Source organism: Zingiber officinale, chromosome 4B (assembly GCF_018446385.1).
Source record: "Zingiber officinale cultivar Zhangliang chromosome 4B, Zo_v1.1, whole genome shotgun sequence".
Taxonomy (NCBI): Eukaryota; Viridiplantae; Streptophyta; class Magnoliopsida; order Zingiberales; family Zingiberaceae; genus Zingiber; species Zingiber officinale.
Window position 1 is genome coordinate 50,938,877 of NC_055993.1, and position 14,907 is coordinate 50,953,783.

At 36.2% G+C, this 14,907-nt stretch overlaps 1 protein-coding gene across 1 annotated transcript in view; it reads left to right on the forward strand.

Annotated features, from left to right (window-relative positions):
• Positions 1–14,907, forward strand: part of LOC121978249 — a gene marked incomplete at its 5' end in the record, with an annotated part of 43,288 nt that overhangs the window by 13,282 nt on the left and 15,099 nt on the right. The window contains one exon of the mRNA XM_042530619.1: positions 3,375–3,545. Within this exon, the coding sequence (XP_042386553.1) occupies positions 3,375–3,545 (171 nt within the window). The remainder of the gene's footprint in view (positions 1–3,374; positions 3,546–14,907) is intronic.

The window sequence follows — 14,907 nt, forward strand, 5'->3', positions numbered from 1 at the left end:
AAATATTTTTAAATACATGTGACTATATATTTATGTATTTGCTATTAGGGTTTGAATGTGCTAAGTCATTAGATTCATTAGAGTTGAATGGTTGTAGGTAATGAAAATATAGAGACAAGAGGCTTTGACTTTTGATTGGACCGGGCATGGCACTACACTCCCGAGGACCTTGCATTTCCGTAAAATTATGTTAAATGAATTTTTATGAGAGGATTTTTAAATTGAGAGGGTTGAATATTTTTGAAAGTTAAAATGTTGAATTTTTATTTGAAGATTGAGTTTTAAATGCTTGTGTGATCGACAAATTTGGATTTTAATGCTGTTAAGATTTTATTTAAAAAATGTTAGTAAAATGGTTTTTAAATATTGATTCTATAAGTATAGGTTTCAGCCATATAAATTAAAAAAAAAATCCAGTATAATTTAAGTAAAGTGAGAGTTAGGGTTCTTTCGGTCTTGACCTTAATAATGATGGTGGGATGGGGATGTGGATTGTTCAATTTTGAAGAAAGGGATCCCCTAGGCATAAGGTAGAGGGCAACCAAATAGAGATCGATTAACTGCAACCTATAGATGGGACACAACAAGCATACCTACGCATGACCAGAAGCAAAGGTAAAGCTATACAGGAGGAGGGTGTTCAACATGATGAGGGTAACATGCAAGTACATCCAGGGACATCTAGGCGAGATGAGATTATTGCATTGCAAGTGGGGAAGAAGCAAGTCAATTCTAGACGGCCTCAACAAGGGCCTCAAGTAGAAAGGGGTAGAAGGTCTCTTTCGGAACCATAAACTAGGAGTGTTAGGTGTGTTGAACACGAATTTAAAAAATTGAAGATGTAGAGGTTTCAACATCTCCAAGTGGCATAGAGGAACAACCTTGGAGGCCAAAGTAGGATTCTCTTACTTTGGGACGACCAAAAGGTCAACCTGGAGTTGTGCGAATGACATGATCAATATGCACACTACTTCGTAACTTGCAAGATCTCTCACTGAGTATTTGCAATCTCGTTTATTTATGGGCAATTATCTTTAGTTGGACGGAAGGCATTTTGGGAAGGCTGCAGAACATAACTACGAATATGGAATGCCCTTGGCTTGTATTGGGAGGTTTTAACACTTTTCTCTCAACCAAAGACGAATGTGGTGGTATTCTGATCACGCAATATAGCATTGCTGATTTTCGGACTTGTGTCCTCTTGTGAGTTTCGAAGATCTGATCTACATGTGCTGTAGGTATACATGGACAAATGAGCATATCTGCAACAAGTTAGATAGGGCTTTGATCAATAAACCTTGATTGGAGACTGAGCTAGGTAGCTTTGTAAATTTCATTCCACCAGGCTGTCTATTTGATAACTCGACTTGCATAATGTCTACCCTGGACGGTGACAACCATTTTCTTAAGTTGTTTAAGTTTTTTAACATGTGGGAAAAGCATGATACTTTTCCACAGCTCTTTGAAAGTAATGGGTAGTGTACAATGATTGCTCAATTTTGTCTCAAGCGGATCTTGAAGCTTTTGAAGGATGATCTGAGACACTGAATGTAGAGCACTTTTAGCACATCACAACAAGGGTAGCTACTACACGAAGAGGCTAATTGAGGTTCAAGAGGCTGGTTTGTCCCTTGGTGCACTACTTGACAATTACAAAGAACTACAACCCCCGACAGCTTGCTTGAATGCGTGGAACATAGCTTTTGCATGCAACATGCAAAGATGGAATATTTCAAGTAGTTGGACCATAATTCCTCTTATATTCATGCGCTTGTAAAACAAACAAATAAGAGGAATGAACGTTGAAAACACATGTAATGATCATGAACGTATAGGGGAAAGATATCTCCATTGGTATGAAACCTTTTGGGTAGAGCCTAAAAGCAAAATCATGAGGGCTTAGGCCCAAAGTGGATAATATCATACCATTGTAGAGATATCTAAATTCTTTTGATACTAACAATTGGTAGCTCGGTCTGCCAAAAGGACTAACAGCCGATTGTGCACAAGATCCATGGTCCAATTGAGCCATGTGGGTGGAATATTGACCTCTAATGAAGGCTCCCATGTCTGGATCAAGCTGACCAGACATGATGCAAAGAAGTCCTAGTTACGGCTAGTCAAGGAAGACCTAGTAAGTCGGTTGGACTGAGGGGCAAGGAAGTCTTAGTAGGTCAGTTGGATCGAGGGATAGGAAAGTCCTGATGGGTCAAGGATCAGATGACATCAAGTAGATATGCTTGAGGGGGTAACCTTTGTTTGGGGGGATTATTGGGTTGCAATAGTTGCAAACAAAGTCCCACATTGAAAACACATAAAAATGATCATGAACTTACAAGGAAAAGATATCGCCATTGGTATGAGGCCTTTTGGGTAGAGTCCAAAAATAAAACCATGAGGGCTTAGGTCCAAAATGGGCAATATCACCATTGTGGAGATATCTAAATTCTTTTGGTCATAACAAATGTAAGAGTTCATGCCTAGTGAATTGGTCTAAACTTGTTCGATTGGTAAATTGTAGTTTACATTAATTGTGTGTTTGTAGATTGTGATGATGTATTTTCTTTTGGCAGGTAGTAGTTATTTACTTGCAGTTCATTGCAGGGATAATTTTTAATTGTTTACCTTATCATCATTCATCATGTTGCTTGACTTGCTTAGCTTTCCTTTCTTTCCTTGCTACTCCAAGATTGCAAGTGGATGCTAATTTAGGTCTTGGTGAGTTACCATAACAAAGTGGATGCTCTAAGGATATTCTGCAATATTTTCTGAGGATTTTAGACTTTTTGTTTTTTATTACCATTTATTTGTTGTTTAGTCGAGTTGGAGTCCTTTATTCATTTTATTTTTCATATTGTTATTTCCTTTTCACTAACGATGTAAGATTTTTGGTAATTATGTAAGTTAGATTTTTTCTTATGGGTTTGTATTGTTGAGAGTTTTAAAAATAGTTTATGTGGTTCTTTGTGGAGTGGTTGGTTGACTTAGTAGATACCGAGATAAATTATCATGTGGCCATCGTGTGTGTCATGCCTTGCCTATGACCATAGAAACCTACTTGGGGCATTACAGGATCACTTCCATAGAATACCTAAATTATCACTTCTATAGAATGGCTAAATTATATTTGTTTATCTGTACACTTATGAAGTTGGTAATACATGTATGTACCAAATAGCAAATGGACATCATGCTTGTTTACAGTTGTAGTGTTGGTTCAATTGTGAACCATTCTCTTACATTTACAGGTTGGTTGTGAGTTATCCTTGCAGAAAAAGTGTCAAAACAAATTTACTGTTATGCCCTCTTTTAATTAAATGTCCATTGTGTTTTTCATGCGATGCCTAAATCATGTAAGATGAATTTTCTTCTAGGCAATTGAAGCTGCTATTGAGTTGAACTTGAGCAAAGTGGAGGCGGGAGCTCAAGGAGAACATAAAATTCAGCGTGGTTATCTTCCAGTTACCACATTCAGCTGCCACTACATTCTGGATGATGATTTTCGAAAAGTGATTGACAATTTTCTTGTGTATGAAACCGAGCAGGTATGTTGTTTCATTTGAAGCTTCAGTACTTACAAGTCAGACTTTTATACGATGTACTTGTGAGGATTTCAATTTTAATTGCTTACCAATAAATGACAATCAAACCATTTTCTCATTTGGCTATATGGATCCTTTTATATCGGGCTCGATCCCTAATATATCCTCATCGAAATTTAACTGAATTTTATCTTATTTTATCATTGTTAATCAAGTCTTCTTTGGTCCCTCTTCCTTGATTGATTTGCATATTTTTCATGGTTTTACATTGTCTAACCGGGATATTTTTGGTTGCCTAAATATATAGCGGTACTATCTTAGAAGCATCTCTCGAAATTCCCTCAATAGTGCAATTTCGACTTTCTCTATATTCTCATTTTTTAACGTGTTTGTATATCCACATATCTACCTTAATATCCTTATCTACTTTCATCTTTTGTTTGTATGCTTGAGTCATAAACCAACATTTTGCTTTATAAAATATAGAAGGTTTAATTGTTATTTTGTGAAACTTCCCTTTAAATTTTAGATGTGCCTCCCCTCCATTTCAACCATTCTGTTTGTATGTTATATAAAATATCTTTATCATCCTTTTGCAAAAAGAAACCTACATACTTAAAAAAACTCTCAGTTATAAGTAACACGTCATCTCTCATTTTAACAATTGTTTTTGTTATGTTTACTACTACTAAATTTAAAATCTATATTCTATTTTTACTTGTTTAAAACCTTTAATTGTTTAAAATAAAATTTTGCATTCCTAGGCACATGCTATAAATAGTCTGAGAATGCCTTTATCAAACAATACGTTCTCTACGTAGTCTTACTGTGGTTGGTCACTTTATGATCAGCCTTTATAGTTTAGAGTAATTCTATTCATTGTCGCTTGCAACATCTCTGTCCTGCTACTTGACAACATGTTTTATGGGAAGGAAACTTATGTTTTATCGGAAACCAATTTGATTTTAGTGTAACATTGCCTAATCTGCCTTCTCTTATTCATATGAATATAATTTCTTATGTCATGCAACATCATAACTCTGGTAGCTAACAAGTTATGTACGATGGGAGCCAATTCACAGAATCACCTAATTTGGACTAGTTATATCGTTATGTTTGATTTCAATCTTCTCTTATTAGTTTTTTTTCTCTTTTGAGCATTCTTGTTGTCTAACGAAGCACATTAATCCCCATGGTTGAGCATCACTATTCCACCAAGCTGCATTTGTGGTTGCAGTTAGGAATTGCATTGCAGTGGCACTCATGTCACTTTTGTTGGTGCAATCGACCTAGGTTTTGATGTGTGTGTCAAAGAGTTTAAGTTAGACTTTCATATGTATTTGATATGTGTTTAAGTCGTGTAGGACTTGGAGAAACACATGAGGAACTTGGTGCGGTCAAGTATGGAAAGCTCATCCAAGTGCTCGGATCTTTGAGTCCGTGAAGGATGGTGTCGAAAACATCCGAGGGACCGCCGGACGAGGAGCAATGGAGTGGAGCCGAGGGAAGTGGACTTCAAGGCAATGTGAAGGATGACACGGAGAGGAGCCGCGGGCCCGGGTGCATCTGAGGGACGAAGGCCGAGGAAGAGGACTTCAAAGGCGACTATGAGGATGAGTGTGTGAGAATGTAATGGGACCAGTCGACTGGTCATTGGACCAGTCGACTGATCCTATTTCACAGAATGCACAGAATGATTCTGTGCTTGTCGACTACGGGACCAGTCGACTGGTCATGGGACCAGTCGACTGGTATATGGCCGTTGGCAAAAATTGGCTTTCTGAAGAGAGCCGTTGGGTGTGTCCAACGGCACATCAGTCGACTGATGTGTGGACCAGTCGACTGGTGTCAGGTTTGAGTTGATTAGTGATCAACTCTCTCCTCTTATTTAAGAGGAGCTTTGGGGCATGAAGAAGGTTACTCATACACATTGAATAACTTCTAGTCTCTGCCTAAAGCTTCCAAAGTTTACTCTCTTCCTCCTAAACCTAAACTTCATCTTGTAAAGAGAGAGAGATTCTTTGTGAGAGGTTTGCTCCACCGAGAAGGAGAAGCTCTAGCCGGAGATTGCCGGGGACTGATCCACCGAAGGATCAAGGGCTTGTACCTCAAGGACACGTCGTGGAGTAGGAGTAAGCAATCTCCGAACCACGTTACATCGAGCTTGTTAGCGTTTGTATTTTTCCTTGATTGCTTTCATTGTTTTGTTTAGTGTATTCCGCTGCGTACTAACCTTCTTGTAGAGAAGAAATCGATTTGGGGGTAGCCTAGCTATCCAACCCCCCTTCAAGTCGGTCACCGATCCTCCTACAATTGGTATCAGAGCAAGGTTGCCCTTTAACGGACTAATCGCCGAGAAGAGCATTCATCAAAATGGTCGGCTCAACCATTCATCCACCCAAATTCGAAGGCGACTTCTCTTGATGGAAGAAGAGAATGGAGGTATTTTTCAATACCGATTTTGACATTATGCTAATCATGAGAAGTGGTTTTGAAGAGCCCAAGGATGAACACAATGAGACAATCGACATAACAAGATAGACCAAAAGGCAAAAAGAAGAGCATCTAGCAAATTCCAAGGCAATCCATCATCTACTAAATGTTCTTCCTCAACAAGAAGTAACAAGGGTTGGAACCTACTCAAGCGCCAAGGAGTTATGGGAAAACCTAGTGGAGCTTCATGAAGGGACATCGGAAGCAAAATTGGCAAGAAGAGACCTCCTTCGAACTCAACTCAACAATATCAAGCTTGAGAAAGGAGAAAAGGTATCAATTTTACATTCTAGAATTAAGGAAATTATTAATGGACTAACAAGTGTAGGTGAGACACTTTCAAATCGAGACATGATGATGAAAGCCCTAAATGCTTTCCTAAGAACCACAACTTGGAGCTCCATTGTAGATTCATACTACATATCAAAGGACCTAGAGAAATCCTCTCTAGATGAACTCTTCTCAACAATGGAGCTCCACGAAACAAGAGTTGAAGGATTAGATGGAGAAGCTCATAGATCAAGAGGAGTAGCCCTTGTGGCAAACAAGGGAAAGGGTAAGAAGAAGAAGTCTTCATCCCTACCATCCTCCGACTCTGAAGAATCAAGCGCCTCAATGGATAGTGATCAAAAGGTGTATATGGTAAGAAAAATGAGAAGGGCATTTAAAAAGTTTTCTACTAACAAATCTCATGCTAGGAAAAGCTCAAGAAGCAAAAATAGAACAAGGAGGGTAATTTGCTACAATTGTCAAGGAGAGGAACACATAAGAGATGATTGTCCTCTCTGGAAGAAGGAAGGGAAGAAGAGGGAGGAGAAGAAGACAAAAGAAAAGGGGAAGAAGACTCAAAACCTAAAAGCAACATGGGATGATCCTTCATTATCATCGGAGGAAGAAGAGCATCATGTAGTAAATTTTGCTCTAATGGGAATTGATGATATAGCCTCCACCTCATCCGAAAATGAAGAGGGAAAGAGCTCAAGTGAAGGGGGAGGTTAAACTTCAGATTCGGACTTTTCGGTAAGTGAGGTACATAATCTTCCTCCCCATATTTTAATCAAAATTATTTCAAGTACAAATGATGATTTGTTTAAAGCTAAAAAGAAAAATAAATCCTTGAAAAATGATATTTGCATGCTTGAAGCAAGATTAGAATCCATGTGCTCTAAGGACAACAATATGCATGCTTCTTTTAATTCTTCAAATGATTCATGTTTAGAAGAAGAAAATAGGAAATTAAGGGAAAATGTAGAATACTTTACCAATGCCCTTAGAAAATTTGAAATTGGCTCTAAAACCCTAAATATGATCATTGGGAGTCAAAGGACAAGTTTTAAGAAAAAAGGATTAGGATACAATGAACCAAATAATGAAAAGACCTACCATTGTTTACTTGCTAGGGGATAATCAAAAACCAAGACCATAGATAGAAAATGGATCCTCAAGGAATATTTGGTTAACCCAATTAGAAAGAATTTCTATTGAATACCAAAATCAATCCTCAAGGGTTAGAGGATTTTAGGTCAAGTCAACCATAGAAATCATAATTCAAATACTTGAAAGATGGTTGACTTGAGACCTTAAGAGGGAACACTTAGCCTTGATAAAAAATCATGATCACGGGGGGCTAAGTAAAGCTTACCATTATACCTTATCTCACAATGACTTGCATGATTTTCCAACCAAAAATGTGAGATAATAGGATGATACTAATAATTCACTTATGCTTATGGCATTTTGATGAGTTATGCAATGTATCAAATTTTTAGTAATCATAGACCAACTATGGGGAAAACAAATGTTTAATTAATGGACATCTTGCCCATAGATCATAGTTGGATATTCTCTTTATCTTGAGATTAGAGTTAGTGGCCCCAAGGTGTAGCATAGATGGTGGACGCATGACATCTCGTAATGTTCAGGGGTCGATTCTCAGGAACTGACGATCTAGGGTTTACCCCACCATGCACCTATGACATGTGTACCTGCATGTACCTCCCTCTATATCCGTCGGGTTGGCATTAAGGGGGCCGCTAAGGTAGTGGATCTACCATTGAGATTAGAGTTAGTGTCCTCAGCAAAAGATAATAGAAAAAGAGATGATAGAGACCAATTCATAGAGGTTGCGACCTGAAGATGTTGATCGCTCCATGAGGAGAAACGAGTCAGGGTAATAATTCATGTTGTTGTTTATATAATAAACTCACGTCGTGATATATATATCATAAACGGGGTGTGCCATTTAGATCATAAAAAATAACATATGAGAAGATGTAAAAGTAAAATATATACATTGGAGTCCTATTCTTCAGTCCTTTTGCCTTGTTGTGACTTTCTCACAAATCAAAAAACACTAAACCACCCCTTCACACTAGGGTAATAGAGCAAACCCTAACAAGATTGTTCAAGAATGGACTAAAGCTAGAAAGCTCTTTATTGAGCATGAAAAATATAATATCAACCCTAGAAACTAACCTTCTCAACAAGAATCACAATGAAATCATAAAAGCTTAAATATCTCTTCGTGATCTCTCTCTCTAAGAGAGGAAAGAAACATGAGGGGAGAAGGAGACTTACAGATTGAAGACTACAAAGATATCTCGATGAAAGAGAGGAACTTCCATCTTGAACTTTTGACTCCATGTTTACACTTTTTAAAAAAAATAATTCCAAGGCTTATGACGTTGAATCTCAAACTTATCAAACTTTCATGATGTTTGTTGGATGTGGGAGAACCAAGTCTGAGATTACTGCAAATCAAAATGATAATTGTGACTTTGAACATCTAAATTTGAGTTGAAGACTAAGCGTACAATGCCATGAACGACTTGCTTGAAGGATATATTTGGCTACTGCTCAAGTTTGCTTGCTTCTATAAATAAGTCATAGCATCTTCTTCAGCTATGTCCTATTAAGATGCCCTCTTCTCCTATCCCTCTGTTCATTCCAGAAGTAACTTAGAGGCTGAGGTCTATTCATCTATCATGCAACTCAAAACCTGGGCCACCTCTGCCATCAGATAACCACTGATAGGTGAGACTCCCTCATTTGGTTGACAACAAAAGTGAGATTCTCTAGAAAGTGAGGCAAGCTACGTATTGAGCTACATAATCTTCTTGGTAATCCCCTTACTCTGAAGTTAACCCCCTGGTGCATGGAAATCTACCCTTCATTGGAGCTACATGATCTTCTTGGTTGTTCATGGGCTGAGATGCACCTAACCATACCCTTAATTGACCAGGGCCTAACCCAGCCCATCAGAACCCGGTACAACCACACTAATAGGGAAGATAGAATGTTAGGCCCACTTGCATCTTGCGTGGTTGGATTTGCAGGAAACCATACACTTCCCACGATCCTTACATGCCTATAAATATCCCTTCTTGCAACAAGAGGACCAAGATTTTACCTTTTGTTCACTCTCTACTTTGTCCTCTTCTCTCCCTTGTTCTGCTGACCAATACAGCAGCAGCTCGCCTGCTCTTGGTGATACTTTAGACCCCAGCAAGAGGACCAAAATTTACCATAATGTTTATCCTCTCCTTCATCCTCTTATCTTCCTTTAATTGTGTTTGCCCTAACATCAGTTAAAAAAAAAAGTCAACAATTCTCTTGACTCTAATACCTTGCTGAGAGAATTACCTTGAAAAAGATCACTCAGGATTCGATCTTCAAAATATGCAACTATACCGAAAACATGTGAATATCAAATTCTAAAACATACCCTACTAACTCTTTTGGTTTTGTACTTGAGTTACTTTTTCAGTTTTAGGACAGTGTTAGAGTGACAACCAGCAGTCATTTATGAGAATTGTTTATTGATCTATATTTCCTCTTATCTTCCTTTAATTGTGTTTGCCCTAACATCAGTTAAAAAAAAAAGTCAACAATTCTCTTGACTCTAATACCTTGCTGAGAGAATTACCTTGAAAAAGATCACTCAGGATTCGATCTTCAAAATATGCAGCTATACCGAAAACATGTGAATATCAAATTCTAAAACATATCCTACTAAATCTTTTGGTTTTGTACTTGAGTTACTTTTTCAGTTTTAGGACAGTGTTAGAGTGACAACCAGCAGTCATTTATGAGAATTGTTTATTGATCTATATTTCCTCTTATCTTCCTTTAATTGTGTTTGCCCTAACATCAGTTAAAAAAAAAAGTCAACAATTCTCTTGACTCTAATACCTTGCTGAGAGAATTACCTTGAAAAAGATCACTCAGGATTCGATCTTCAAAATATGCAGCTATACCGAAAACATGTGAATATCAAATTCTAAAACATATCCTACTAACTCTTTTGGTTTTGTACTTGAGTTACTTTTTCAGTTTTAGGACAGTGTTAGAGTGACAACCAGCAGTCATTTATGAGAATTGTTTATTGATCTATATTTCCTTTTGTGGAATGTGGAACTGTCCATTAACTGTGTCAATGTATTCATAGTTTTCTTACAGAGTTTTAGAGGTTTAACTGAGTTGAAGTTGCAGTCCACGTTTGAAGTTTAGCACTCAACAGTTTGGTAGGCTCCCAGTCATATCTTCTGTTGGGTTCCATAGCAAAATAAAACATTAAAATTAAACGTAATGGAAAAGAGAACCCACTAGCGATCCATGCGAATTCAGGTTACATCGTTAGTTTGGAAATAATGTTACCTCTTGATGCATAAAACTGGCGATTTCAGCACAATCAATATACGTTCACTCCTTTAGCGGTATCCATACGAGCATAACCGTTATCGGTCTCACGAGCACAATTGGAGAATCATGATATATCTATATCGTAGTGCTAGCTACCATGAATATATATAAGTTTATATAAAACCATAACTTTTAGGGTTATCTTATTAGATAAGATATGTTTGCCATCGCCAAGTCTTATCTAATAAGACTTTATAAAAACGTGATCAAGTCTTATCTAATAAGACTTTATCTAATAACGTGGTCAAATCTTATCATACTAAGACATTATCTAATAATGTGGGCTTAGTTTGGGTTTATTTGAAAAACACAAATAAATATTAGATTAACCCAGTAATCCAATAAGATCCAATTAGACTAATGTGGGACTTTGATTGTATTCCCAACAATCCTTCCCTTAAACGAAGCACCACCATTAATCTAACAAGTTTAAAATCTGAAACTAATTTTAGACTTAAAACTTAAACTCACTTTAATTTAGTCATACTAAAATAAAATAAACTTTAAAATTGATATGTTGTCTGTTACCTAATAGATTCTCGTAACATTAGTGACTTTAAAATCACATTTTAAAGACCTAAGTGATGAGTGACATCTTGCAATGCATTATGGTTATCCAAGTAACGAGAATGTCGTAGATCCAACCTAACTTGTTTTTTAATGTATAAGTAGTCTTTTTGTCCATGTATCTAGATTGATTTATGAGATATAGATCATGTCATCCTCTCATCAATTTATATGTTTCTTGATCTCTAAGTAGACTTAACCAAATAAATTCAATATCTTATATTGACTTATTTGAGCATGACTATGCATCAGTAGTCCTACTTAATCAAGAGGCTCACGGATATCACTTCCGTGATATGAAAGGGACATTCTAATTACATCATTCACATCCCTCTGTATAACTCATTGCATACCCAGTGAATGACTTTATAATCAACCTTATTAGAGGTGATGTTTGTTGATACTAAAGTACGCAACTTCTTATGTAGGGAACTATAGTGACTTTAGGTCAAAGGATTATCTATACTAATAGTTACTATGAGAATGTTTATGATACTCATATAATAATCTAATCCATTATGTTGGGTTGCAATGGTTGCAAACAAAGTCCCATTTTGAAAACACATAAAAAGAATCATGGACTGGGGAAGATATCTCCATTGGTATGAGGCCTTTTGGGTAGAGCCCAAAAGCAAAACCATGAGGGTTTAGGCCTAAAGCGGATAATATCATATCATTGTAGAAATATCTAAATTCTTTTGATTCTAACACATGAAATATTCTCATAGCCGGTCAATTTAGTACATATTCTCTAATATATACTTATGTGTCAACTTGATATCTTATTTTCATTACTTGAGATTAAGTTATCAGTTAACCTACATGCTAGTCTCAATATATTGTCCTTATATATAAATACTTAACCAGGAATAATTGAGAGTGGTTTTCTCTCTCTCTCTCTCTCTCTATATATATATATATATATATAACCTCTCACAATCAATTCACTAATTGATATGCTATAAAACAGAACCTACTACTCTAGGACATTATTATATTTATTTAGATTTGAACATATATAAATAAATATAATAAAAAAAAATATTGTCTTTTAATAAATAAATATAATAAACACAAAATATTGTCTTTTATTAAAAATATGATACAATAGTCCCATATCAATCATCTCATGATAAAAATCTCCCACTAACACTAGAACAAATCACTGAACTACCTAATACCAAGTGACCTAGTGTGATTATCATGCTTTTTTTGTGCCAAACCTTGTTTAATGGGTCAACAATATTATCATCTGTCAGTACTTTACATATTTTCACATCTCCTCTATTGATAATCTCTCAAATTAGATGGAATCGCCGAAGTATGTGTTTGGATCGCTGATAAGACCTAGGTTCCTTAGCCTCTGCAATAGCTCCGTTATTATCACAATAGAGGTCTATTGGGTTAGCTATGCTAAGAACTGCACCAAGTTCTGTTATAAACTTTCTGATTCAAATAGCCTCTTTTGATAAATTAGAAGCAACAACATACTTGGCCTTTGTGGTAAAATCAATAACTGTGTCTTGCTTTAAACTCTTCTGGTTCACAACACCACCATTTAAGCAAAACACATACCTTGACTAATTGACTGCGATCTTGAATCATCCTTGGCGGTTTGGAAGCTAGTATCGCTGTAACCCTTTACAACGAGCTCCTCGTCTCCTCCATATATCAAGAAATAATTTTGAATTCATTTCAAATACTTAAGAATATTCTTGACGATTGTCTAATGACTTTCACCCGGATCAGACTAGTATATGCTCGTCATGCTTAATACATATGAGACATCAGGACGAGTACATAAAACTGACATACATGATAGATCCAATAGCAGATGTATAAGGAATCTTATCCATATGATCCCTCTCCTCTTTAGAAGAGGAGCATTGAGTAAAGGCTCACTCCATATAACATTAGCAAGAATCCTCTCTTAGAATTCTGTATGGCAAAACGATTAAACACTTTGTCAATATATGTGACTCAAGCCCAACAATCTCTTAGATATATTTCTATAGATCTTAATGCTTAAAATATAGACATCTTCACTTAAGAGAAATAATTCTCAAGCCAAGTCTTAGACCATAGGACAGGGACATCATTTCTAATGAGAAGTATGTCATCCACATACAAAATGAGAAAGATGACTCTGCTCCACTAATTCTTTTATAGACACAAGGTGCATCTTCATTCTTAATGAAACCAAACTCTTTGATCGCATTATCGAATTGAAGATTCCAGCTTCTAAAAACTTGCTTTAATCAATAAATGGACTTATGCAACTTACATACCTTTTGAGCATTCTTTGGATCAATAGAACCTGCAGGTTGTGTCATGTACACATTCCCTTTAAGGAATACAGTTTGACATCCATTTGTTAGATCTTATAATCATGGTAAGCTACAATAGCAAGTAAGATCTGAATGGATTTAAGCATCGTAACAGGTGAAAAGTTTTCATCATAGTCTATATCATGAATTTGCTTGAACACTTTAGCTACAAGTCGCCCTTCAAAGGTACGAACATTACCATTCATGTCAATTTTCTTCTTAAAAACTCATTTGCACCTAATGAGATTTATCTCTTCAGGTAGGTCAACGAAAGTCCATATTTGGTTGGTATACATAGATTCCAATTTAGTAGATCTCATGACCTCTAACCATTTCTCAAAATTGGGGGTTATTATAACTTCCTGATAGGATGTAGACTCGTTTAGATCGAAAAGCATTATATCACCGTAGTCAGACAAGAGAAGAGAATATTTTTCAGGTTGACGAGGTGTCCTATCAGATCTACGTAGAGCTTGTTCTACTTGAATATGTTGTTTCATAATTTCTTGTGATACAATAAGTTCATGATCCACAACATCTTGTGGCATGTTCAGGTTTCATCAAAGTATTAGTGTTAATTTATGTATCTCGAATTTCTTCAGGATCTATTTTTCTCCCATTAGTTCCTCTAAAATAAATTCTCTTTATAGATAAACATCATTTTTGGCAACAAACACTTTACCTTGTGTAGAATTGTAAAAGAAATATCCCTTTGTTTCTTTGGAATGATCCTAGTTTTCCCGAGACTTGATGTCTAACATAAGCCTCGCAACCATAATCTTCATAAAAGATATTTTGAGACTCTTCCTAATCTATATCTCATATGGTGTTACATATTTTGAGACTCTTCCTAATATATATCTCATATGGTGTGTTTGTAACTATTTTAGATGGAACATGATTAATTGTGAAAGTAGCAGTCTTTGGAGCATGCCCCTAGAAAGAAGAAGAAAGATCTGTATAACTCATAATTGATCATACCATGTCTAACAAAGTATGATTCCTTCTTTATGATATACCTTTTCATTGTGATATTCCAGGTGGAGTGAGTTGAGAGATGATCCCAAACTTAACTAGATGATCATGAAATTCTTGGCTTTGGTATTCACCACTCGATCTGATTGAAGTATGTTGGTTTTGTACTTTATTCTTGATTTTTTTTTGAACTTTTCAAAGGATTTTGGTTTGTATTTCATTAAATACACATAACCATATTTACTAAAATCATAAATAAAAGTAATGAAATACTAGTAGCCTCCTCTAGCTGTTGTATTGAA